This window comes from Hyla sarda, chromosome 7 (assembly GCF_029499605.1).
Source record: "Hyla sarda isolate aHylSar1 chromosome 7, aHylSar1.hap1, whole genome shotgun sequence".
In the NCBI taxonomy this organism is placed as follows: domain Eukaryota; kingdom Metazoa; phylum Chordata; class Amphibia; order Anura; family Hylidae; genus Hyla; species Hyla sarda.
Genome location: NC_079195.1, coordinates 192,409,944 through 192,437,585, shown reverse-complemented (window position 1 = coordinate 192,437,585; position 27,642 = coordinate 192,409,944). Strand labels below are relative to the sequence as shown.

The window sequence follows — 27,642 nt, the reverse complement described above, 5'->3', positions numbered from 1 at the left end:
CTGTGCTCATGATGTCAGCAGAGAGCACTGTGTTCCAAAAAGAAAACCATTTCCTCGGTAGTATACAGACCCTAAAAAGTACTGGAATGATTTTTTAATAGAAGTAATTTACAAATCGGTTTACATTTCTGCACCAGTTGATTTAAAAAAAAAGTTTTCCACAGGAGTACCCCTTTAAATAGAGCAGATGTTTGTCTGACCCTTATCTCTAACTATTCCCACGTGCTCAGCTGGCTCAGCCAACTAACTTTGCATGTACTCTGAACAGGGAGGAAGCTGTTGCCAGACACCTGACCGTGGCTTATTTCTAGTGATCAAAAGGATTAAGCATGTTGAAATCGAACAGTTGTAACAGATTCTCATTATTAAAGGAGTACTCTACTGGCCAGCATTCAGAAGTAAATGTTACAAACGCTCTTTTCGTGCTGTGGGGGTTGGCCACGCCCCTCGTGACATCACAGCAATGCCCTCTCAGTGCAAGTCTATGGGAGGGGTAGTGACGGCCATAAATCTCAGGCTATAAAAAACACTGTAAACAGGTTTAATATATTAAAATCAGAATAGGCAGTGAGGAGCAGAAGATTCATAAATACACAAAAAATAAACACTGAGCGTGACCTGTGCAAAGGGTATGGGTGGGGAACCATGTCAGGGAAATGGATGACATCAACATACTGTACCATCAGCTTAATACTGTGCGGTGTAAAAGTTTTGAGGGTTACATGGATATTACAGACGGCTGTACAGGTAACGGCATTCTTCACGGTGTCACACCAGTGTTGTTGCTTAAACAAAACATGACGTCCAAAGACAGTGCAAAATAGTTTGGTAAACAAAGACGTTCCAAAACATCTAACATAAGCTCGAGACTGGGACTGAGCTGTCACCATATTTATCGACAACACGAGATGGGGTTGTGGACCTCAGATGAGGACATTGTCAAATTTTCCATCTCCTGTAAGTACCATATGACTCATCTCCGCCATGTGTCCCATCAACACTTGGTCCTTCTCTGATGTAAAACACGTAAAGACAACACAGATTCACGGTCCAAGATGTCATTCAGTTGTCCTAGTCCCAGTGTAGACACCTTGGCCCCATTCACCTCCAAGATCTCATCTCCTACTCTCAGGAGGCCAGAATAAAGCTTGGCAGTGTTGGCATCGCTCATTTCCTGCACATATATACCTACAGGAGGGAGCAGAGATGTTTTAGTGTCTATGCCACATAGGCCAGTTACTAGAATAAGGAGTTTGTCTTTTACTTACCTGAGTCAGGCCTTCCATTACCAGAAGAAATGCTAAACCCAAAACCTCCCTTTTCTAGACAACGTAATTCCAAAAGGCGAGTTCCGTCTGGATAAACCTCTGCTACCTTCCCTAGTGAACGAGCCATACCAGGAGATCCAATGTCTTCTACGCTGAGTGCACGTCTGCGGATACAAGATAATTGTGACTGTTACTGGAAGCAAGATAAATGTAAACCATAGATCTGGATTCACACTTATTCCTTTAATAATGGATATTTCCATTGAAAGCTCTTAGTGCATCACGGAACCTATCTATCCAGTTTGGTTTTCTAAATCACAATTATTGACAAACACAATCTATCTATACTAGTAACACCAAAACACTGAATAATGTTTGTCTTTTACTTAGCAGATTGAGTAAACATCCACAGTGCAGGGAGAAAAAAAAATTGAAGCATTAGATCCTCATGTTACAAGATTGCTGCAAAACTGCATGTAGATATTTTGTGGTCAGATTTGTAAATTACAGGTGTGGTCTGATTAGATGGTCTAACTGGGGGTCATGTGCATAGAAGTGCTTCCTCTTGACTTACAAAAAAGGCTCTCGGATGCTACTTTTAAATAGTGTACCTCTTGATGAGAAACTCTGAGAGGAGGTGCATCATTGCAGGATGTTTGCTTCGATGAATTGTTCGCCATCTAGGCCTTTCTGACCAAGCTGTTAGGAGCAGTGGTTATGTGAGTGTACGCACACAGGCTCTGGATGGCCCAGAGAGACCATCAGTAAAGAGGAGTATTTGATTCGCTTACAAGTAGCTCACAGTTTCCTTGTCCATTATCCAGACCCAGATGGCGCCATCATTATACACTCCTGTCTCTGTCCAGACCATTTTCAGGCACTTATCAGAAGTAAATTTGGTGTCCCTGCATTATGCCTCATTCACAGCCAGCTGCCATTTACTACGTTTGCAGTTGTGTTGTACATGAGAAACTCAGACTATTAGGGACTGGAACTATATTGTCTTAAATAGTAAATCCAGATTCTGTTTGAGATCCAACAATGGTCGGGTTTGAGTATAGAGGCCTTGAGGTGAGCTCTTCAATTCTGCCTTTGCTGTGGAGCGACACACTGCACCAACTACTGATGTGATGATCTGGGGAGCCATCAAATACGACGGTCACTTATCCTTCATGTATATGAGTTACACCAACAGTTCCACCATATGTGCAGAACATTCTGTGGCCACAAGTGTCACTTCTCATGGCTTCTAATGGTCATTTCGCCAGATAACGCTCCCACACACAGACAGCAAGGGTTTCCCAGGAATCAGTAACAATGGGAACAGGTAAGTGTCCAGCACTTCTAGACCATCTGAACATGTCTCGACAGCGGGGGATGTGTTAAGGAATCCGAATGGCCGTCTGTGTTGCTGGCTATAGAATGTAGCAATATTAATATGGAGATAAAGACAGTAACTAAGCCGCACTCACCGATCGTGTTCAACTTAATTTTTTGAAGATACACCAGCGGGTATAACGGTCAAGGGTGTGGGGGCACTTCGGTGGGACAGATAGTATTCTTTCCGTGCCCTGTGCACACTTCGTCTGCCGACGCTCCAAGGAGCACAGCACACGAAACAGATACAATCTGTCCCACGGAGGCGTCCCGACATCCTTCACTGTCATACCCGCTGAGGTATCTTCAATAAAAGAAGTTGAACACAACCGGTGAGTGCGGCTTAGTTACTGTTTTATCTCCGTATTAATGTTTCCCAGAAATGTCTCCACCAGATTAAAACACTTCATATGCCGGTCCGACCTCTAGATTTATCACCAATCTGGCATTTATGGGACCAGCTGGGATTCCCAACAGGGTAATAGAGCCTCCTACAGCTTTCTCTTATACTAATATCTTAAATGTATACTTTAGCTTTAATATTGTAAATCACTCACATATATCATCATTGCATTCACATATATAAACATACCTTGGAGCGGTGTTGACATCCCCTGTAATATAGGCGGCAGACCGATCTGACTTTCCCAACAAATTCTGAACAGATGATGCTCTTCTTGGTAGGTTAAAGGGTGACATCTGGTGGTAAAATGAGAGCGCTACAAATTAAATTCTTAAACCTTCAAATAGAAGTGCAAAATCCTAAAGGGGTACTCCGGCCCTAATACATCTTATCTCCTAGCCAAAGGATAGGGGATAAGATGTCTGATCGTGGGGGTCCCGCCGCTGGGGACCCATGCAATCTGTCATTCAGCACCCACCTTTGCTGTCACGCCCCCTCCCATAGACTTAAATTGAGGAGACGGGACGTGACGTCACACTGAGGCGGAGTCGTGATGTCACGCTGCATACTCTGAGCCTCCAGCGCTGCAGAGAGCTTGCAAAGTTGTGTGCGGAATGCGGAGGTTCCCAGCGGTGGGACCCCTGCGATCAGACATCTTATCCCCTATCCTTTGGGTAGGGGATAAGATGTATTAGGGCCGGAGTACCCCTTTAAGCAGGAATTAATGATACTCTGTGTAGTAGTGTGGATCAGTAAAAAGTGAAAACATTTTGTGACTTTTTACTGATCTATGCCACATTTGCCAAATGGCTGGCAGCCTACAGCAGGGGGCATGGTCTCCCGCATTTAATTTATGCCGGCAACAAAGCTGGTGTAGACTACTAATGCTTCCGCACACCATGCACATCTAGATAAATCCAGTGTGACCCTATACTGGTGGGGCTTTACTTAAGACTGGCATGTGAAATGCCACCCCTCGTAAATTCCCCCATATATATCCAATTTCTATCAATTTGCGTTATTTATCAAGAAAATGTAATTCATTGATTAGCATTACATGTAATGTGTTTTAATGTTCCAGAAATTAAACTTGATATGGAAATGACAATTACCAACTCATCTCTTAGAGTAAATTGGGATAAATCACTATTTTAATAATGACTTGAGGGTCAGAATTACATTTTCCCTACTGTCGTGATAGTTTCCTAATATGTATCAGGGTAGATGGAAGGGTCCAGGCAGCATAGAAAACTCTCACATCTGCTCAGAAATAGGTCTGTACAGGTTCCTATTCACCGATTGCAAAAAATGATGTAGAAATTGATGTAGGACAGTGTTTCCCAACCAGGGTGCCTCCAGCTGTTGCAAAACTACAACTCCCAGCATGCCCAGACAGCCTTCGGCTGTCTGGGCATGCTGGGAGTTGTAGTTTTGCAACAGCTGGAGGCACCCTGGTTGGGAAACACTGATGTAGGAAGACACACGTTTCCAGTAGTCATATAAACCTAATTTACATAAAAATGGTTCATTAAAGGGGTATTCCAGGCCAAAACTTTTTTTTATATATCAACTGGCTCCGGAAAGTTAAACAGATTTGTAAATTACTTCTATTAAAAAATCTTAATCCTTCCAATAGTTATTAGCTTCTGAAGTTTTCTGTCTTACTGCTCAATGATGATGTCACGTCACGGGAGCTGTGCATGATGGGAGAATATCCCCATAGGAGCTGGACAGCTCCCGGGACGTGAGTCATCAGAGAGCAGTTAGACAGAAAACAGCAACTCAACTTCAGAAGCTAATAACTATTGCAAGGATTAAGATTTTTTTTTTATAGAAGTAATTTACAAATCTGTTTAACTTTCCGGAGCCAGTTGATATATATAAAAAAAAGTTTTTGCCTGGAATACCCCTTTAACACAATGATGCCCAGGTCTGAGCTTAGACGTCACGACGTGTTTCCACCAGGTAATACAATCAGGGAGCAGGTATGTACAGTATAATGTAATTCAATGATAAGGCAATTAGAGCAATGGCTCCGTGCGCTGTCAGTCCTGTCCCTGTAGGCTCTGCTGATCTGCAGTTTCACCTGGTGCCTGCATATACTTGCCGGATGCCCACAGGGCTTGACTTTAATGGCGAGACCCAGGTTGATGTCAGTGGTGACAAGGATAGAGCTTGGGGGAACATGATTTAAAGAGAAAGCCTGGATCGGCGGGAGGTATTAATAAGTTATATTCCTGGCTAAGTACTTAGTCATTGCTAAGAAAAAGCTGAACAAGTCAACTGCAAACAATGAAGTGTAAAAACTAAACCTTCAATTCTCCAGTTTTCAGGATCTCTGATAGATGTCAGTGAAAGGGATCGTTGTTATTTACCCCAAGCTTAAAACCTGAACAGACCTTCTTATGTATATTAACATTAAAAGGGTATTCCAGGCAAAAACTTTTGCCCATCATGCACAGCTCCCGGGATGTGACATCATCATTGAGCAGTTAGACAGAAAACTTCTGAAGCTAATAACTATTGGAAGGATTAAGATTTTTTAATAGAAGTAATTTACAAATCTGTTTAACTTTACGGAGCCAGTTGATATATATAAAACGTTTTTGCCTGGAATACCCCTTTAAAAGTTCACAGTTTATTATAAATCAATTTTAAAAAAATAAACAATTGCTTATTGTATCAACTATATCTAAAAAAAAAAATAGTTTCAAGCTGATATATCATATGCTTTAAGACAGCATTTTCCAAACAGAGTGCCTCCAACTGTTGCAAAACAACAACTCCCAGCATGCGTCGGACAGCTAAAAGCTGTCCGGGAATGCTGGGAGTTGTAGTTTTGAAACAGCTGGAGACACACTGTTTGGAAAACGCTGCTCTAAAGGGTTACTCCGGTGGAAAATATATATTTTTTTTAAATCAACTGGGTCTAGAAAGTTAAACAGATTTGTAAATTACCAAGAAAACTTCACAGTCCTCAGTGTTATACCCCTTAGGGGTATATGATGGAAATCAATGCAAGATATTATGTATAAAAGATAAATATTTATTTTCTCTCCTCCAAAGTATATATATAATATTTTATGCAGGGCCCTTGCTTGATAAAACAATATAAAACAGTATAAACAAAAACATTCACATGAAAAAACAAAAAACATCGCTATGTAGATGGATAAACCACAAGTCTAAATACAGGAACGATTTAGTTTCGGGGTATTTTTTTTTTTCATGTGAATGTTTTTGTTTATACTGTTTTATATTGTTTTATCACGCAAGGGCCCTGTGTAGAATATTGTATTATATATATACTTTGGAGGAGAGAAAATAAATATTTATCTTTTATACATAATATCTGTCATTCATTTCCATCATATACCCCTAAGGGGTATAACGCTGAGGACTGTGAAGTTTTCTTAGTTATTTCTTCCAATTTTTTTCCCTTCTTGGGTGAGAGGGTCACAGTTAACCTCGTGTTGTGTGTTTGTGAGCTCCACTCCCCTATACGTGTATTCGATTTGTAAATTATTTCTATTAAAAAATCTTAATCCTTCTTGTACTTATCAGCTGCTGTATGCTCCAGAGGAAGTTGTGTAGTTCTTTCCAGTCTGACAACAGTGCTCTCTGCGGACACCTTTGTCCATGTCAGGAACTGTCCAGAGCAGGTGAGGTTTGCTATGGGAATTTGACCTGCTCTGGACAGTTCCTGACATGGACAGAGGTGTCAGCAGAGAGCACTGTGGTCAGACAGAAAAGAACAACTCAACTTCATCTGGAGCATACAGCAGCTGATAAGTACTGGAAGGATTAAGATTTTTATATAGAAGTTATTTACAAATCTGGGAAAATATATGTATATACCAGTCCTCAAGAACACTAGGGATGTGTAGAATAAAGAGGAAAGAAAATAGTGGATCTAATAAGGATTTATTAATATATGTATATATGTAAGTAAATGCAAATAAATCACCAATCACTCTGCAGGGCCCTTGCAGGAATGAATTGGTAATAATCAATATATAAATAAAAATGCTAATGAAAATGCAGATAAAAATAATATAGCAGAAATGCACCAATGTCCACTACGGTGGTTAGCAACGTGTCTCTTTTGGTTAGTAGTCACTCTTGGTCACAGTTAAGTCCAAGGATATCCAATTAAAAGAGTCACAGTTCAGTAATCAGCTCCTATGATACTGTAGCCAAATATAGCAATAGTGGCGATAATAGCAACAGTTGTAGCAATTATGGCAGTAGTTTGTAGAGTATCGGTGCACAGCACCACTCACCCTTCTTCTCGGCTGTTAGTGATCCCGGCAAGCAATGATGTTCACAGGTAGCGATTTCGGCAGACCGCGATGTCCTGTAGGTGATAAAAGCTGTTTGTATTGCCGATCTGGATCGTAGCCTAGGTGAGTGGTTCTCCGGTAGGCTATAAGTATCCTGGGCTGGCACGGGGAGGCGTCCGGCCTAGGGAGAACGTGTCCAGGAACTCTGCCGTCCGGGGCTGTGAATGGAGATCTGGGAGCAGCTGCTTGTCTGAATGATGCGCTAGCTGCGCGCGTGTTGCAGTGGTCCCAGTTCTGTGAGCATCCAGCAGTTGCTAGCCAAAATGTGTGGATATAGTCTCTTTAGAAGTGGTATAAGGTGCTTTTGCAAGTTAGACGCGTTTCAAGGCCTGCGGGCCTTTTCTTCAGTGACAGTAAGGTATCTGCGTCTGACTTGCAAAAGCACCTTATACCACTTCTAAAGAGACTATATCCACACATTTTGGCTAGCTACTGCTGGATGCTCACAGAACTGGGACCACTGCAACACGCGCGCAGCTAGCGCATCATTCAGACACGCAGCTGCTCCCAGATCTCCATTCACAGCCCGGACGGCAGAGTTCCTCGACACGTTCTCCCTAGGCCGGACGCCTCCCCGTGCCAGCCCAGGATACTTACAGCCTATCGGAGAACCACTCACCTAGGCTACGATCCAGATCGGCAATACAAACAGCTTTTATCACCTACAGGACATCGTGGTCTGCCGAAATCGCTACCTGTGAACATCATTGCTTGCCGGGATCGCTAACAGCCGAGAAGAAGGGTGAGTGGTGCTGTGCACCGATACTCTACAAACTACTGCCATAATTGCTACAACTGTTGCTATTATCGCCACTATTGCTATATTTGGCTACAGTATCATAGGAGTTGATTACTGAACTGTGACTCTTTTAATTGGATATCCTTGGACTTAACTGTGACCAAGAGTGACTACTAACCAAAAGAGACACGTTGCTAACCACCGTAGTGGACATTGGTGCATTTCTGCTATATTATTTTTATCTGCATTTTTATCTGCATTTTCATTAGCATTTTTATTTATATATTGATTACCAATTCATTCCTGCAAGGGCCCTGCAGAGTGATTGGTGATTTATTTGCATTTACTTACATATATACATATATTAATAAATCCTTATTAGATCCACTATTTTCTTTCCTCTTTATTCTACACATCCCTAGTGTTCTTGAGGACTAGTATATACATATATTTTCCCATTTTTTGACTGCTTGATTGACAGTCAGCTGGAAGTAAGCCCTGTTTTAAAATCATGCACCTGCACACAATATGTTTGTGCAGTGCAAGAATAAGATGTAGAAACAGGGCTCCACCTGACTGTCAATCAAACAGGGATAAAGATTGGAGGGGGAGTGAGAAGGCTTCCAGTCCTCAGACCTTCAGGGGCTTGGGTACGCCTCTTTGACTCTTGGCAGCAGAGAATAAAAGTATTTTTCATGCTATGGAAGCCCAGACAGATATGTGAAAGGCACCATGTTGACCCTACCCTAAAAGGGAAATTGATGACTTATCACTAGAATAGGCCCCCACTATCACATTGGTGGTAATCTGTCTCCTGCACCAATCAGATGATTGAAGGAACCGCAGCGCTGCTTCCCCTTTACTGTTCAGGCATGGTGCCATATATTTAGCCAGAGTGTATAGCTTGAGTGATTTCTATCCTAGAGGACTTGCCATGACTATGTATCACATGGGCTCTTATTTATTGGTGTTGTCATCTGCAATTGACTACTTTATTCGACCTGGTGATAATCATGATTTCCCATTTTATCAAAATTCATCAATTTTCTTTTTGGGGAAATCCATACGGCTGCTATTCCAGCTAAATAGTAAATGGAAATTACACTAAAGAAACAACAAGGGCAATACAGAGCATTTAACCCTTATAACTTTTTCTGTCATAGTACCAAAAAAAAAAAAATTATGTTACTCATCCTGATCATGTACATATATTTGTTATGTGTCTAGGGCCTATATATCCAGAGCAAATAGCATTTATATGCTGCTCAGTTACTTTATCTTCTTGCTTTCTGGAGCAGGCGTGTGTGTCTGTCTCCCTCACAGTGATGACTCATCTGAGTCTTGACAGCTGGCTGGATTACTATAAAACTAACCTGTTGGGTGTCTCTGGGGCCGAGGAAGCTGCAGCCTAATGTCCCTGTAGGGCCCGTGAGTGGTTTCCCGGCTCTCTATTAGGTTATATTGCGGGATTACTCCACACTGTCTATGTGTGCTCGCTCACATAGACAGTGCGTGCCCGCGCATACATTGTACCTGATACAGTGGCGATCTCCTATACTGGATACCGGCATGCTTTACGGACGGTATCCAGTATGTTGCAAAATAAAGACTAGTCTGTCTGTATAAAGACAGATGACCACTAGTGGCGGCTATTTTTAGTTAAAATTTTTGGGTAAAATTGATTTTTTTTTAATACATATATATTGGAAAAAGGCATCTCATGAGAAGTTCTATAAAATATCAAAACTTTTTCCTTACGACAGCAGCCCTTTAACCCCTTGGGGACGGAGCCCATTATAACCCTAAGGACGGGAGCATTTTTTGCAAATCTGACCACTGTCACTTTATGCATTAATAACTCTGGGATGCTTTTACTTATAAATTTGATTCCGAGATTGTTTTTTCGTGACATATTCTACTTTATGGTAGTGGTAAATTTTTGTCGATACTTGCATAATTTCTTGGTGAAAAATTCCAAAATTTGATGAAAAATTAGAAAATTTTGCATTTTTCTAACTTTGAAGCTCTCTGCTTGTAAGGAAAATAGACATTCCAAATAAATTATACATTGATTCACAAATACAATATGTCTACTTTATATTTGCATCATAAAGTTCACATGTTTTTACTTTTGGAAGACTTCAGAGGGCTTCAAAGTTCAGCAGCAATTTTCCAATTTTTCACAAAATTTTCAAAATCGGAATTTTTCAGGGACCAGTTCAGGTTTGAAGTGGATTTGAAGGGCCTTCCTATTAGAAATACCCCAAAAATGACCCAATTATAAAAACTGCACCCCTGAAAGTATCCAAAATGACATTCAGTAAGTTTGTTAACCCTTTAGGTATTTCACAGGAATAGCAGCAAAGTGAAGGAGAAAATTCAAAATCTTCATTTTTTACACTCGCATGTTCTTGTAGACCCAGTTTTTGAATTTTTACAAGTGGTAATAGGAGAAAAGGCCTCCAAAAATTTGTAACCCAATTTCTCTCAAGTAAGGAAATACCTCATGTGTATGTCAAGTGTTTGGCAGGCGCAGTAGAGGGCTCAGAAGGGAAGGAGCAACAATGGGATTTTGGAGTGAATTTTGCTGAAATGGTTTTTGGGGGGCATGTCACATTTAGGAAGCCCCTATGGTGCCAGAACAGCAGAAAACCCTACATGGCATACCATTTTGGAAACTACACCCCTCAAGGCACGTAACAAGGGGTCCAGTGAGCCTTAACACCACGCAGGTGTTTGACGACTTTTCGTTAAAATCGGATGTGTAAATTGAAAAAAAATTCCACTAAAGTGCAGTTTCTTCCCCAAATTTACAATTTTTACAAAGGGTTATGGGAGAGAATGCCCCCCAAAATTTGTGATTCCATCTCTTCTGAGTATGGAAATACCCCATGTTAGGACGTAAAATGCTCTGCGGGCGAAATACAATGCTCAGAAGAGGAGGAGCGCCATTGAGCTTTTGGAAAGAGAATTTGTTTGGAATGGTAGTCAGGGGCCATGTGCGTTTACAAAGCCCCCTGTGGTGCCAGAACAGTGGACCCCCCCACATGTGACCCCATTTTGGAAACTACACCCCTCACAGAATTTAATAAGGGGTGCAGTTTCCAAAATGGGGTCACATGTGGGGGGGGGTCCACTGGCGTTTGACAGGTCTTTGGAACAGTGGACTGTGCAAATGAAAAATAAAATTTTTCATTTTCACGGACCACTGTTCCAAAAATCTGTCAGACACATGTGGGGCGTAAATGCTCACTGTACATTATTATTATTACATTACACGAGGGGTGTAGTTTCCAAAATGGGGTCACATGTAGGGGGTCTATTTGTTCCTGCACTATGGGGGCTTTGTAAACTCATGTGGCCTTCAATTACGGACACATTTTCTCTTCAAAATCCCAATGGCGCTCCTTCTCTTCTGAGCATTGTAGTGCGCCCGCCGAGCACTTTACATCCACATATGGGGTATGTTCTTACTCAGAGGAAATGGGGTTACAAATTTTGGGGGGCTTTTTTCCTATTTTCCCTTGTGAAAATGAAAAATTTAGGGTAACACCAGCATTTTAGTGAAAACATTTTTTTTTTTCATTTTCCCATCCAAATTTAATGAAAATTCGTCAAACACCTGTGGGGTGTTCAGGCTCACTATACCCCTTGTTACGTTCTGTGGGGGGGTGTAGTTTCCAAAATGGGGTCACATGTGGGTATTTATGTTTTTTGCGTTTATGTCAGAACCACTGTAAAATCAGCCACCCCTGTGCAAATCACCAATTTAGGCCTCAAATGTACATGGTGCGCTCTCACTCCTGAGCCTTGTTGTGCATCCGCAGAGCGTTTATTTCCGTACTCAGGAGAAATTGCGTTACTAATTTTGGGGGGCTTTTTTTTCCTATTACTGCTTGTGAAAATAAAAAGTATGGGGCAGCACCAGCATGTTAGTGTAAACATTATTTTTTTTTTATACTAACAGGCTGGTGTAACCCCCAACTTTTCCTTTTCATAAGGGGTAAAAGGAGAAAAAGCCCCCCAAAATTTGTAGTGCAATTTCTCCCGATTACGGAAATACCCCATTTGTGGCCCTAAACTGTTTCCTTGAAATACGACAGGGCTCTGAAGTGAGAGAGCGCCATGCGCATTTGAGGACTAAATTAGGAATTGCATAGGGGTGGACATTGGGAATCACTGGCGTAGAATACCCCTAACAGGGTGCCTCCAGCTGTTGCTTAACTCCTAGCATGCCTGGAAAGTCAGTGGCTGTCCAGAAATGCTGGGAGTTGTTGTTTTGCAACAGCTGGAGGCTCCGTTTTGGAAACACTGCCGTACAATACGTTTTTCATTTTTATTGGGGGGGGGGGGGGATGACAGTGTAAGGGGGTGTATATGTTGTTTTTTGCTCTTTATTATGTGTTAGTGTAGTGTAGTGTTTTTAGGGTACATTCGCACTGGCGTCTTACGGTGAGTTTCCCGCTAGGAGTTTGAGCTGCGGCGAAAAAATTTGCCGCAGACCAAACTTGAAGCAGGAAACTGACTGTAAATCTGCCCGTGTGAATGTACCCTGTACGTTCACATGGGGGAACAAACCTCCAGCTGTTTCAAAACCACAACTCCCAGCATGCATTGACAGTGCATGCTGGGAGTTGTACTTTTGCAACAGCTGGAGGCACACTGGTTGGAAAACCTTCAGTTAGGTTCTGTTACCTAACAGTATTTTTCAACCAGTGTGCCTCAAGCTGTTGCAAAACTACAACTCCCAGCGTGTACTGACATACCGTGCATGCTGGGAGTTGTACTTTTGCAACAGCTGGAGGCACACTGGTAGGAAAACCTTCAGTTGGGTTCTGTTACCTAACTCAGAATTTTCCAACCAGTGTGCCTCCAACTGTTGCAAAACTATAACTCCCAGCATGTACTAATCGCCGAAGGGCATGCTGGGAGATGTAGTTATGCAACAGCTGGAGGTTACGCAGCTACAACTCCCAGCATGGTGAGACAGCTGTTTGCTGTTTGAGTATGCTGGGATTTGCAGTTTTGCAACATCTGGAGGGCTACAGTTTACAGACCACTGCACAGTGATTTCCAAACTGTGACCCTCCAGATGTTGCAAAACTACAAATCCCAGCATGCCCAGACAGCAAAGAGCTGTTTGAGCATGCTAGGAGTTGTAGTTTTGCAAGATCTGGAGGGATACAGTTTAGAGACCACTATATAGTGGTCTCAAACTGCAGCCCTCCAGCTGTTGCAAAACTACATATTCCAGCATGCCCAAACAGCAAACAGCTGTCTGGGCATGCTGGGAGTTGTAGTTTTGCAACATCTGGAGGGCTACAGTCTCAGACTGCAGCCCTCCAGATGTTGCTAGGCAACTTACCGGCTTCCGTAGGATCCAGGGAGCCGTCTTCTTCTGCCGCCCGTGCCGATCTCCGTCGCCTCCCGCCGATCACCATCGCCCGCAGCCTCCGGAGGGGTAAGTGGACATCGGCGCCCGGTCCTCTTCGTTTTCCCCATTCTGGCCCGCCTATTGTGGGTGGGCAGGACAGGGAAAACGAAAGTAAACCTGGTCGTGTCTAGACCACCAATATCAGGGATAGGAGGGGTGGCACCCTTGCCACCTCACTCCTATCGCTTCAGGGGGATCATATTTGTCTTAGACAACCGCGATCCCCCTTTTATTCCGGGTCACCGGGTCACCATAGACCAGTAATGACCCCGAATCGGCGCAAATCGCAAGTGTGAATTCACTTACGATTTGCACTGATCGCCGACATGGGTGGGGGGGGGGTCTAATGACCCCCCTGGGCATTTGCACGGGGTGCCTGCTGATAGATATCAGCAGTCACCCCGGTCCGGACCCCGCACGGCGGGGACTGAAATTCCCACGGGCGTATGGATACGCCCTTCGTCCTTAAGCACCAGGACGCAAGGGCGTATGCATACGCCCTTCGTCCCCAACAGGTTAAGAGAGACTGGCCTAGACCCACAAATAGTCATTTCAATCTGTCTGGAAAGGAATAGGTTAACATGGCGGAGTCAGTGGATCAGATCTGCCGATTAGCTCATTATTTACAGTGTAGAACAAGTGTCTCTGCTCTGTGTATATCATATATATGCAGAGATAAGGCAGGTGCTGAAGGCAGATAAGGAGCAGCTAGGCACTGAGAAGGTGTCACAAGAGGCACTTATCAGCCGCTGTGCATATAGAACAAGCTGCGATTGGTGTTTATTCAGCCAGGATGCTGCTCTACTCACCAGCTTCAGAGATTGCAGTGATGGACTCTTCTTTATCCTTCCCAGCTTCTCTGATCCAACATATGAGTCACTGTCCCCATTTGCACGTCCTTTATGAAGGTCTGGAGACGATATCTGCTCCAAACTAGGAGACTGGAACCGCTCCAACTTGGGCCGGGACGTTAGGCCAATGCTGGAAAATATTTTTCTCATTCCACTACGGAGGTCTCCTTTTTTAGCCTCAGACTGAGCTTTACTGTTGGAGAGATCACATGATGATTGTTAACAAGACTCATTCACCATGGACATGAATGGATGACTCCTTAACGAAAGACCACAGAATGATTGTAAAATAACTTTATTAACCCACATACACTCATTTATTAGTTGAAAATGGGTTTCAATGAATGAGCAATACACTAATACCATACACTATAGCAAGGACATTTATTCTTCACCTTCTTGATAGTCATGTAATTACAATTATTTCTTAGAAGCTCAATAAAGCCAAAATATACAATACTCCAACATGGATTGTTAGTATGTTATTCCAAAGTCATGTGTCTAGTTATATCAGTTGTTCCCAACCAGGGTGCCTCCAGCTGTTGCAAAACTACAACTCCCAGCATGCCCGGACAGCCTTCGGCTGTCCGGGCATGCTAGGAGATGTAGTTTTGCAACAGCTGGAGGCACCCTGGTTGGAAAACACTGAGAATTTCCATTTACAGGTGAATGTGTCCCCTCAACTCACCTCTCTTGTGCCAGCTCCGTGCACCTGTCTTTGGTTGCAATAACTGGACCTTGTAAAGAAGCAAAACAAAAAGTCAAATGTATCATTCACATTGGAGTTTACTTGCCGATGTCATTACCTAAAACCATAGTTACCCATTAACTTCTCTGCAGAATGTAGAGTAAATCCTTACAAAAAAAACTAAATTGGGGTTAATAAGTATAGAAAAAGATGGCTAAGAAGTGATCTCATACTATGTATAAATATATCAAAGCTCGATACAAAGATCTACTACAGTTTATCTATTTACACCCAACATAGAATGGGTTCTTTTCTGTAAGAGCAGTGAGAATATGGGACTCTCTCACCTAAAAGGGCTCACTAAAAGAGTAAAAAAAAAAAGGGCCTGGATGCATTTGTAGAGTGTACTAATATAACAGGATATAGGGGGAGATTTATCAAAACCTGTGCAGAGGAAAAGTTGCCCAGTTGCCAATAGCAACCAATCAGATCGCTTCTTTCACTTTGCAGAGGCCTTGTTTAAAATGAAAGCAGCGATCTGATTGGTTGCTATGGGCAACTTTTCCCCTGCACAGGTTTTGATAAATCTCCCCCATAGTGACTATAATCTGGAGAAGAGTTGTTTATTTAGGGTTATAGTCTGATTGCAGATTTTGTGTCGGGAAGGAATTTTATCCACTAAGGTGTTAAAATGGTCTTCTTCCTCATGGGCATTTATTCACTGCGTATCTTTTTTTTCAGCCTTACAATCTATGTCAGGCTGGGTTCCCATTACGTTTTCCCCCATACGGGAGCGCATACAGCAGGATAGAGCTAAAAACTTGCGCTCCCGTATGTAATTCATTTCAATGAGCTGACCGCAGTGAAACGTTCGGTCTGGTCGGACCATTTTTCCCCGTATGCACTTTTTCCCTGCACCTAAAACAGTGGTCGACCACGGTTTTAGGTCCGTTTGTAAAAGCGCATACGGGGCAAAAATGAGCCGACCGGACTGAACGTTTCACTGCGGTCAGCTCATTGAAATGAATTACATACGGGAGCGCAAGTTTTTAGCTCTCCCCTGCCGTATGCGCTGCCGTATGGGGGAAAACATAATGGGAACCCAGCCTTAGATATATTACTATGCTAAAGGGGTATTCCGGCTTTATACATCTTATCCCCTATCCAAAGGATAGGATGTATGATCGCAGGGGTACCGCATTCTGTGCCTTTGAAGCGGGACAGTGACGTCATGGCCATGCCCCCAATCACGCCCCCTCCCATAGACATGAATGGAGGGGCGTGGCGTGAAGTTATGTCCCCGTCTCAGGCAGTGCCCGGCACAAAATGCCGGGGGCTGCACCCAGGTCTAGGAGGGCGATCATACAGCTTATCCCCTATCCAAATAAAGCCAGAATACCACTTGAGGGTCTATTCACACGTACATATTCTGCGCAGATTTGATGCGCAGAGCTGATACGCAGGATTTGGAACTGTGTTCATTTATTCAGTTTACTTTGAGATCTGCAGCAGAAAATCCTGCACATCAAATCTGCACAGAATACTGTATGTGTGAATAGACCCTTAGGGTAAGTTCACACATACAGGATCCTGAGCAGATTTGATGCGCAGGATTTGTAACTGCCGATTAGAAGCTGCGCTCAGTCATTAAGTTTACATTGAAATCTGCAGCAGAAAATTTTGCGCATCAAATCTGCGTACGTGTGAACGTACCCTTAATCTTAAACCAGACAACTGTTTTTTTTTCTTTGGCCCTTACTCTATGGCTCTAAATCCTGTCTAGGTTCTATATTCTTAGGACTTGTGCTCGGCATACATATACTCTTTGCTTTATTTCATAGATGCCATAAAGAATATCAGACTTTCTTACCTGTGCGCTCATTGTTTGTAGTATGTTGTGCGTTTGTTCTTGTTTTCTCAGTGCACTTTTCTTTCCTCAGAAAACTTCCTTCATTCAATGTCTCCTCTAATGATTGACCACCGACCTTAGGACCAGACCCAGACTCCTGAAGGTCTTTAGCAGAGTTATTTCTCTCACAATGCACATGTCTATTACCAGTGTGAGAGCTCTCATTGTCTCTTGGTTCCCTTTTCACATGTTTCTTCTCAGAACTTCTATTTTCCTTGGTCTTCCTCTCCTCTGACTGTCTCTTGGAATTTGAAGATGCTTCTCTGACCTTAAGCTCTATTACTTTTGTACTGGATGTAGACAGATGATGATTGTCTATATCTCCAAGAACATCAGGATTGGTCACTTTAGGGTTTGGCACTAGGTTGGATTGAATTCCCTTTTTGTCCTGGAAAACTGGTACCTTGTTACCTCCTTGCAGTAGCTGTTGGTTGACAAAATCTGTACGGGGTGCCAGTCTACTATTTCTAGACAGCATTATGGGGGGTGCTTTCCCGGGTGGAGGAATAGGCACACGGTTGGCAAGACCACCTTGCAGTTTGCCAGAATCTGATTGAGATACCATGTATGGCATACAGGGAACCATTGGAGCAACATGGGCCCTACTTTCTATCTCATCAGTTGTACCATGTCTAGTATCTAAATTTAACACAATGTTCCCTGTTTCTATCTCTGTATGTAAAGCATTGAATCCCTTCTCCATGTCAAGCGTTAAACTCTTGGATTTTCTTGTGGGCTTAGTTTCAATTTCTTGTGCCATTTTTGTTAAACCAGTTCTTACTGAATCAACATAAAATCCACTCGTCATGGCGGCAATCTGTGGATTCGATTCTGATATTTTAAGTATAGAATTGGGTTCTAATAGGGCTTGCTTATCTTTAATTCTGCTTTCTATAGCAAATACAGAGGTACCATTTCTTCCCTTAATGACTTGTTCAGCGTTCAATCCTCCAGCCCTTGTTTGAGCATCAGAGAATGAACGTGTTGGGCGTAATATCGCTCCATGCTCAGGGGTATCTGGAGAACTATTTTTGTATAACTTGTGTGTTCCCCATCTGTGACTTTTATTGACGTGAGTCCTACTGCCATCTTCTTCTCCAGAAGAGTCTGCAGTGGAATCACCACCAATGTGGGTCTCACGGATAAGCTCTGTATGTACTCGCCATGGTTGGGAAGGTAAAATCCAGTGAGGTGAGGGCTTGACCCCCAAAGATGAGCTGAGGGAGCCATCCTGAGTAATTTTTGAACCTAAGTGAACATTTCGTAGGTTAGTACCATGGGTAGCAGCAGGACTGGCTGCTGATCCTTTCACGTTGGTGCCACAAGTGCCACACTGTCCATGACCAGATGGCGACAACTGCTCTGTCCAGGAAGGAGGCCCATTTGCCTGTCTCTTTGGTGGAGGAGTATTGTTCACAGAATTAGTCTGCGGAACGTGCTGTCGCTCTCGATATCTCTCTTCTACATCTCTTTCAGATTCATCCTGAAAACGTACGTGAGATGGAGAACTCCCTCGAGAACTTTTGTGCCAAGAACAATAGTCACTGCTAGAGCTGTCACTTTGAGATCCTCCGTCTGTCACACCACTAGTTGCATTTAGACCACTGAAAGAAAAAAAAATATATATATACAGAGGAAATACCAGGATTAAGCCAAAACTTGCATGAAACTAGTAATGTACTAAAACTATTTTTGTGATGACTTCACAGTGACTGGATGTAATAGAGAATGCACACATGGGTAATCCAACATCATTCTTAGAGGCAATGAGCCTGTTAGGACAATGGTCTAGGCCAGTGTTTCCCAGTGTTGGCTGTCCGGGCATGCTGGAAGTTTTTGTTTTGCAACAGCTGGAGGCACCCTGGTTGGGAAACACTGGCCTAGACCATTGTCCTAGCATGCTCATTGTCTAAGAATGATGTTGAAAGTTGTCGTTGTGCAACAGCTGGAGGCACCTTGGTTGGGAAACACAGGTCTAGACATAGCAGTCAAAAAATAGCCGATTATAGAAGAAATACTATAGTCCTCAATATATTCTCACAACCACCCTAGTCGCACAGACCCAGGACACCTTCCCTTCAAAAATCAATTCCAAACAATAAGGGTAAAGAATAGGCAATTTTTACTGTGTATGGTAAGCACTGAGTGGTGTCTTATATTCAATACAGTTTTTAATATATTTTTGCAATATGTGCGTGATAACTTGCCAAGCTAAAAATATTTTTTGGACTCTGGATCTTCTCATCCCCGCGCATTTATAAGAGAAAAGACAGCTTTTTTAACAATGGATGTAAGAAGAGAAGGGTCCAATCCAAGTTTAGAGGATATTTTTGGGATTGGCCGTTGAGATGCAGGACAGCAATAAGTAGCGGGTTCCCCAAGCGGAGAAAGGTTGGGAGCCACTGCCTTAAACAGTTGAAGGCAGGGCCAGGCTAACCATCAGACAGGCCATGAGTCCGCCTGCCTCAACAAAATATTTTAAACATTATTTACATTTTTTTAAGCATAATTTCTGTTTTGCAGCTCTGGACACTCTGTCCCTACTCTGCCCCTGTCTCTAGCCGCACAAGAGCCTTGCTCCCCAAGTCCAATCATATGAGGCAGCCACACTGTTGCTTTAACAGCAGCAGGGGCAGCTGGGAGCAGATGTGCCTCGTGCAGGTAAACACGTTTGCTCCAAGCCCCAGAAGTGTCACGCCCTGTGACTGCCTGGCCTTCTACCCCGCTTACACTCAGTAAAAATGAAGTAAAAAAATAAATAAAAAAAACAGCAGCGGCCACCTCACAATCTATCTCCTCCAGCAGCAGCAGCACCACGAGCTGACCTCCTCATGGCCGGTATGATTTGCCTATGTGCTGCACCTGCTGTGTAATCAATGCTGACAGAAGCTGAGCTGCTGCCTCAGGTGCTGGACTCCCATCACTCCCAGCATCCGAAACCTAACAATGGAGAAGGTGGCCTCTGCCGTCCCTTTCCCATGCAAGGTGGGTGCTGCCCCCTAATCTGCACTGATGCATTGTGTGCCTATAGTCGCCACGTCACACACATCACACTACCTGACCGGTGCCCATTCATCCCTCCTGCATTGGGCACAGCGGGTACTTGTGTGCCTGTGTGCCCAGCATCTTATTCCTACCAGTGTGCTCTCTGAAGGGAGCATACCCCATGTATGATAGACGTGTATGACTGGTGTATGTATGATAGATGGGTGTATGTATGATGGGTGTATGTATAAAAGACGTGTATGACTGGTGTATGCATGATAGATTGGTGTATATATGATAGGTGTGTATGTATGATAGATGTATGTATAATAGACATGTATATGACTGGTGCATGTATGATAGATGCGTGTATGTATGATGGATTTATGTATGATAGATGTTTGTATGTATGATAAACGTGTATACGTGTGTGTCTGTATGTGCGTATGATAGATCTCTTCTGAGACACCAATCAAATACCTGTCTATCATACATACACACATCTGTCATATGCACATCTATCATACTCACATCTAACATAGATATTCTGTACAGTGGGGCAACAGGACAGCCTAAGGGAGCACAAACCTAAAATACTGATGGGTTAGAGAATATTAGTTTAGACTGGTGTTCTCCAATGTTTTGCACAACTTCAACCCCTATCATGCTCAGACAGCCTTCTGAAGAGGACTTCGGGGTCTGAGGGAGGGGGAAAGAAGAGCCTGGAGAAGACTCAAGGGTCTGGAGAGAGGGGCAGAGGAGCCTGGAAAGGATGTAGGGTTCTGGGGAAGGGGAGTAGAGGAGTCTGAAGAGGACTTAGGGGTCTTGGGAGAGGGGCAGAAGAGCCTGACGAGGAATTAGGGGTCTGGGGGAGATGAGCAGAGGAGCCTGAAGAGGAATTATGGGTCTGGGGGGTGAAACAGAGGAGCCAGGAGGAGGACTTGAATGAATATAAGAGTTGTTATCTGTCTTCTTCTCTTACTGATGGCTTTGAACAATAATAGCTAAAGTATGTGGCAATTCCTGCTCAAGCTAACAAATGATTAACTCAAGAAATGGGAGATTCTCTGATCTTACACAGCATTTTCCCATGATGGAGATAGAATTGTAGGCATTATTGCAAGGCAGGGACATCATATAAGCTTAGTGGCACTCTACCCAATACCCGCATAGAATATAATTACTGTGTACCGAGCATGGCTGGAAAACATTTCACTAGCATTGTCTTTGTAATAAAGAATTTTACGGGCTGAGTAAGCAAACATGAAACAATGGCACAAACATGGATATTACACTGAGGCAGCAGTCTATTTGGACATGTCAGTCTGTTCATACTATGGTAGTATATGCACTGCTACAATGACATCCCTAGGACCCGTATAGATAATGTCTGCTAAACTCCTAGAATACAGAGATGACTACACAGCAAAGAAGATAAACCGAATGAAGAACAATGGTGACACATGGGACTCTTCTCCCCTTTTGTTAGTACATGCTTTGGTTATTGATTGTCTCCACAAGCTCTTAATCCTTTCAATCCCATTTTCTATCTTGTCTGGTCCCATAATACATGTTACTGTCTTCATTTCTTTTTTTCTTTTTTTTTGCATACAACCCCCCCCATTCTTGCTTACCGGCGAAGTGGAGGCTGCGAATGTGGATGCGGTAGAACACAGTGGGAGGCTCGCAAGGGACTGGCCCCCTTTGCTTTCATCCGTGCTCTGTGTAGCAGCTGCTTGGCCTGTTCGTGACGGACGCTGAGCTCCCTGGGAGAGGATTAGAAAGGCTTTTATGATGACGCCACTTCCCTAAGTGCATCAGCCAACGTCAGAATGTATAAAAAATTAATTGTGAGAGCAGAGGCTGACAGCGCCCCCTTATGGATTTATGTTAGAGATACATAAATAAAACGCAGCAAGAGGTAAAACTAGGACATAACCTATTTTAGGAAATCCCTGCACAAGGACACTCAGAGACAGACATGGGGATACATGACATATGGTTTAGGCTTAAAGATTACAGACGTTTGTCACTTCTGGCAGCATATTTCTTTGCAGCAGGGGCGTAAGGGATCAGCTGAGAAACCACAGTAGAGTCAATAAGTAGATGTCCATCTACCACCAGATGCCAAGGATGAAAGAAAAGCTGAGAACTAATGGATTCATACTGGCCGCTTTCTCCTGAATAAAAATCTCTTGAGCTCAAAATATTCTAGCATTTCATAGGTGGTAAATGGTAAAGAGCTTCCCCAAAATTTAAAGGGGTACTCCACCCCTAGACATCTTATCCCCTATCCAAAAGATAGGGGATAAGACTTCTGATCACGGGAGTCCCACCGCTGGTAACCCCCGCGATCTCTCTTGCAGCACCCCTGTCATCTAGTGGATGGAGCAAACTTTGCTCCGTGTCTGATGATTTGCAATGCAGTGGCCGGAGGCTTGTGATGTCGCAGCCCCGCCCCCTCAATGCATGTCTTTGGGAGGGGGCGTGACTTGCGGTGAGACCCCTGCGATCAGACATCTTATCCCCTCTCCTTTGGATAGGGGATAAGATGTCTAGGGCCAGAGTACCCCTTTAAGGTTCCATAGCCATGGTTAAGATGATCAATGGGGGTGTTGTGTCTCTGCACCCCACCAGTGATTGACAGCCTATCCTGAGCATAATCTATTAATCGTATACTCCCAGAAAACCCCTTTGATATTGTTGCCTAATAAAACAGATTGTTTTGTGACAATAAAGTCAAGAAAATCACCAGCAACTAACTGTGGGAATCATAATACCTGTACCCTTTATTATTTTTCCTAGGTTAATATACCTCAGTTATGTTTTGTTTCTCACCTGCAGTCATCTGTTACAGGTATAGATACACCAGAATCAACATCTATATCACCGGAGAACAACCCTGCAATACAAACAACAGTCATTCTATACAGTGTATACATACATATTATTAAGCTGTAGCCAGTGTCTCCTACATTCGTACTCACAGCTGACATCTTTGGAGACTTGGCTGGGCAGACCACCATTTGTATTATCCACATTGTGGCAGGCTGTGCTGTTGAGTTTACATCTCAGCTCATGCCGGTTTCTCTCCACTCGCTCAGCCAGGCTCAGTGAGGAGTGAGGGTCCCCTGAAGTGCATGGGGTACTGGAGGGATTATCACCTGTAAAGTGCAAGCAGTTGTGAGGACAGAATTGTGAACTGTTCTCATAAGTATGAATAGAATTGGGCAAATTTTCTATTTGGCAGCTTTTGCAGTGACTTGAGGAAGCCCCCCAATGCTCATCAGATCCCCATGCCTCCTGCTTATTACAATCCAACATGTCTTCTGTCAGGTAGGTGCGAAGCTGTGGAGACACCAGAGCATCTTCAAGAATGTCACCTTCACTTCCATGGCTCTCAGAGTGCCGTGATTCCTTCTCCCTCATCTGTTTTTCCTTCAGAGCTTTCACCTTTCCCTGCAGCACAGATGTCTTCATCCCATGTTCTTCATGCTTCAATGACTTGTCAGTTTTTTCAGTATCTCTAGTCTTCCCACCAGGTTTTACTTTTCTTGGGGATTTACTTGCCCGTCCTGTTGATCTCCTCTTGTCTGTAGGGGACGCACATTCTCTTGTGTTAACCTCCATCTCCGTCTTCTCCACAATCAAATGTTATCTGCAGATGTAAAAGAATATCTCAGCAATAAACAACAGCGAAGAAAAAAGAAGCTAAAGCAAACTTTACGTAAGTTTATTATATCTAATTGTACCAACATTTTAGGAGGGCTCCGCTCTTACAATAGACTGACTAAATATTGTCAGTGAGAAATCTTAGAATCTAAAGCCATTATCACTATGGTAAATAGTATAATGTAAAGTGTTTTTTAACTTCCAAAAAGATTTATTTCAAAAACAAAGTATATTGAAATAGAAACAGTAGAAAACATACAAAATTCACTGAACATCATTCAAGGGAAATTCAGACTGCTTTACAAAACAAAACCAACTATATAAGAACCCCCCCCCCCCCCCCCCCCTTTAACATGGCAAACACATTCTCAAGGAGAGAGGGATAGATTCCTATTTCCAACAAGTTTCACCATACTCTTGCAAACCTGTGGATCAGGCGCATTCAATAAGGCCTGCTCAGGGAACTTTATTTAATTGACTCTCATCACTGATTATTTTCACGCTGCGGATGTGCCATCACTAAAATAAGTTTCCTGCTCCAGCCGGGTAGCTAGGTCTTGTGACTGCATCAGCACATCTGGAGGATGAAATGTGCTGCGAATGCGCTACATGTGACCCTACACTAAGCCAACAAAAGACATCAGAATTGAGTCATTTTGACCTGTCAAAAAAATGATCGACCATCAGCTGCACATCTCCTCTTGTAATAGGGGATGTGCAACTAACAACTGATGGTTGTAAAAGGCCAACAAAAATATCTAGCAATTGTTCATGTGACCCTTCCCGCACGGTGCTCGAGCAGTGTAAAGGCTTTGTAAATCAGTGCCGATCAACTGATTGGCCCTAACATTTTCAATTCTGACCCTCCATCTTTCCACTACTTCACACTAATCTGTGAATGTTACCATAGAGAGAGACCGAGAACAGGATCAGACTATTGTACACAGGTTTTTGTTTGTTACCATGGAGACACATAGATCTGCATAGAAGCTGTACACACAAGGCAAGAGATTTTCAGTTAAGAATGTTAGCAATTTGTTTCATTTTGTCATTTAAGATGTAGCAATAGAATAATAGAAATAATGGTTACAAAGTGTACACAGCCTTTAGAATGTATGTAAAGTGGCTAGCCAGAGGTGCATCTAGACTCTGAATACAAAACTAATACAAAGGGTAAATCACAGTCTTAGCATTCAAGGTCAAATGACAATCTTGAAGACACACTTATGCTAATAAAATCCAAAAGAACACATGTTATTCTATTTCAAAGTCTAAGCCTAGAGCTGCTTTACAACCTCTGAATAGTTCAGCTGTGAATAGCGCATCAAAGCATTCCTCCTGAGTAACATGCAAGTCCTTGGTAAACCAAAAAGATGTTTGTTCAGTAGGAACATTTGTCATTCCGACTTTTAGGTTGCAAGAAATGGTATAAATTTAATAGAGGAAATCTTAAATTACGCATCAGATAGAGATATCCTCTCGATAGGTAAACTGTTGTTAGAGAGCTAGTAGATATGTACTAGATGGATATAAAGTCCTGGTTCTGTGTATATTGGTTATAGAGTAACCACTGTCACCTACCTACCACATTTGTCTCAATAACCAATATTGATTTATAAGAAGGCTCAATGTTGACCATAAGACCACTTTATGTTTGTATGGTAATATTTCTTTTTTAAAGTCATGTGCATATTTTTCTACCAATGCAAACTGGAAAAGCTTATGTCTACAAAGTACATTTTTGGGCCTAGTCTAGACAATGTAGACATCTGACAGGCATGTCTATAAGAGCACTCTATAAGAGAGTGTGGTTTAACCCCGGACCCAGGAGCCTGAGGGGCCCATAAGGTCTCTCTTTCCTATTGGAGCAGACCAGTGCTATAAATAAAGCATTATAGCTTGGGGCCCTGTAACAGTTTTTGTATTGGGCCCCAGCATATTTTAGGTAGGCCACTGCCGGAGGTACAATGCATCTGTAGCTAATATGTACAACTGTTGTATTTTTATCCACCTTTTAAGGACCCAATTGTACAATAGTCATACTATCATAGAATTAGGACCAAAGTAATCGTACATTGTTTACCGTATATACTCGAGTATAAGCCGACCCGAGTATAAGCCGAGACCCGTAATTTCAACCCAAAATCCCAGGAAAAGTTATTGACTCGAGTATAAGCCTAGGGTGGGAAATACCTCATCCCCCCCTGTCATCATCCAGACCCGTCATTAACATCCTCATCATCATCCCCTTGTCATCATCCCACACATCCCCCCTTCATCATCCCCTTATCATCCCACACATCCCCCCTTCATCATTCCCTTGTCATCATCCCACACATCCCCCCTTCATCATCCCCTTATCATCCCGCACATCCCCCCTTCATCATCCCCTTGTCATCATCCCGCACATCCCCCCTTCATCATCCCCTTGTCATCATCCCGCACATCCCCCCTTCATCATCCCCTTGTCATCATCCCACACATCCCCCCTTCATCATCCTCTTGTCATCATCCCACCCCCCCCTTCATCATCCTCTTGTCATCATCCCACCCCCCCCCTTCATCCTCCTCTTGTCATCATCCCACACCCCCCCCCCCTCATCATCCTCTTCTCATCATTCGCCCTCAGTGGTCTTCAACCTGCGGACCTCCAGAGGTTTCAAATCTACAACTCCCAGCAAGCCCGGGCTTGCTGGGAGTTGTAGTTTTGAAACCTCCGGAGGTCCGCAGGTTGAAGACCACTGCGGCCTTCAACATCATCCAGCCCCCTCTCACCCCCTTTAGTTCTGAGTACTCACCTCCGCTCGGTGCTGGTCCGGTACCGCAGGGCTGTCCGGAGAGGAGGTGGTCCGGTGGGATAGTGGTTCCGGGCTGCTATCTTCACCGGGGGCGCCTCTTCTCCGCGCTTCCGGCCCGGAATAGAGGCGTTGCCTTGACAACGACGCAGAAGTACGTTGGCAATGAACGCACCTCTGCGTCGTTGTCAAGGCAACGTGACTATTCTGAGGCCGGGCCCGAAGCACTTAGAAGAGGCCTCCCCGGTGAAGATAGCAGCCCGGAACCACTATTCCACCGGACCACCTCCTCACCGGACAGTCCTGCAGGACCGGACCAGCGCCGAGGTGAGTACTGTACAGAACTAAAGGGGGGTGAGAGGGGGCTGGATGATGTCGAAGGCCGCAGTGGTCTTCAACCTGCGGACCTCCGGAGGTTTCAAAACTACAACTCCCAGCAAGCCCGGAGAGCCGATGGCTGCCCGGGTTTGCTGGGAGTTGTAGTTTTGAAACCTCTGGAGGTCCGCAGGTTGAAGACCACTGCGGGTGGGGGAGTTCACTCGAGTATAAGCCGAGGGGGGTGTTTTCAGCACGAAAAATCGTGCTGAAAAACTCGGCTTATACTCGAGTATATACGGTAGGTTGCTTTGCCACCCAGTTCACAAAAAATTAGGGAAAACATAAATATCAGGCAGCATGATGGCTCAGTAGTTACCATTGACATGTAGCACTGGTATCCTGCGTGTGGATCCTACCAAGGACATGGAGTTTGTGTGAGTTTCTTCTTAACAAATATTCTGATTTGTTAATTAGGAATTTAGTTCCAATGAAAACAGGGACCAGCACGAGTGATCTCTCTACAGTGCTGCTGAATATGTTGGCGATATATCAACAGATAAAAGTTATAAATTTGTATAGCTCACTTCCTTGTAATACATATCCTAAAATACCGCAAAGGCAGATTACACAGTTGCATAATAAAAGTCAATGCATTAGCTAACTTGCTGCTGGCATGCGTTCTTGCTATCATAATGCCAAGCAGTTTTGGGCTATAACAAAGGTAATTTATGTCTTAGTGATGCAAACTTTGTGAAGATCTATGATATTTAATGCAAGTGGTTCAATCTTATAAATAGTGTGTTCCGCAAACATAAGCACTATATGAGGTTTGAAGGCCCAAGGCTTGAGCATTATCCTGT

General features: G+C 43.4%; 1 protein-coding gene across 3 annotated transcripts in view; it reads right to left on the bottom strand.

The window, feature by feature from the left end:
• Positions 1–525: 525 nt before the first annotated feature.
• The window catches only part of KIAA1614 (KIAA1614 ortholog), a 28,642-nt gene continuing 1,525 nt past the window's right edge, over positions 526–27,642 (bottom strand). Inside the window, exons 2-11 of one of the 3 annotated variants that reach the window (XM_056531954.1) lie at positions 23,381–23,655; positions 22,985–23,161; positions 22,836–22,899; positions 21,632–21,763; positions 16,974–18,616; positions 15,104–15,152; positions 14,374–14,608; positions 3,238–3,344; positions 1,269–1,432; positions 526–1,188 (exon numbers count right to left, since the gene is read on the bottom strand). In XM_056531954.1, the coding sequence (XP_056387929.1) occupies positions 995–1,188; positions 1,269–1,432; positions 3,238–3,344; positions 14,374–14,608; positions 15,104–15,152; positions 16,974–18,616; positions 21,632–21,763; positions 22,836–22,899; positions 22,985–23,161; positions 23,381–23,627 (3,012 nt within the window). In that variant the 5' untranslated portion in view covers positions 23,628–23,655 and the 3' untranslated portion in view covers positions 526–994. Of the gene's footprint in view, positions 1,189–1,268; positions 1,433–3,237; positions 3,345–14,373; positions 14,609–15,103; positions 15,153–16,973; positions 18,617–21,631; positions 21,764–22,835; positions 22,900–22,984; positions 23,656–27,642 lie in introns of all 3 variants that reach the window. The other 2 variants (XM_056531955.1, XM_056531953.1) reach the window with 2 other exon arrangements.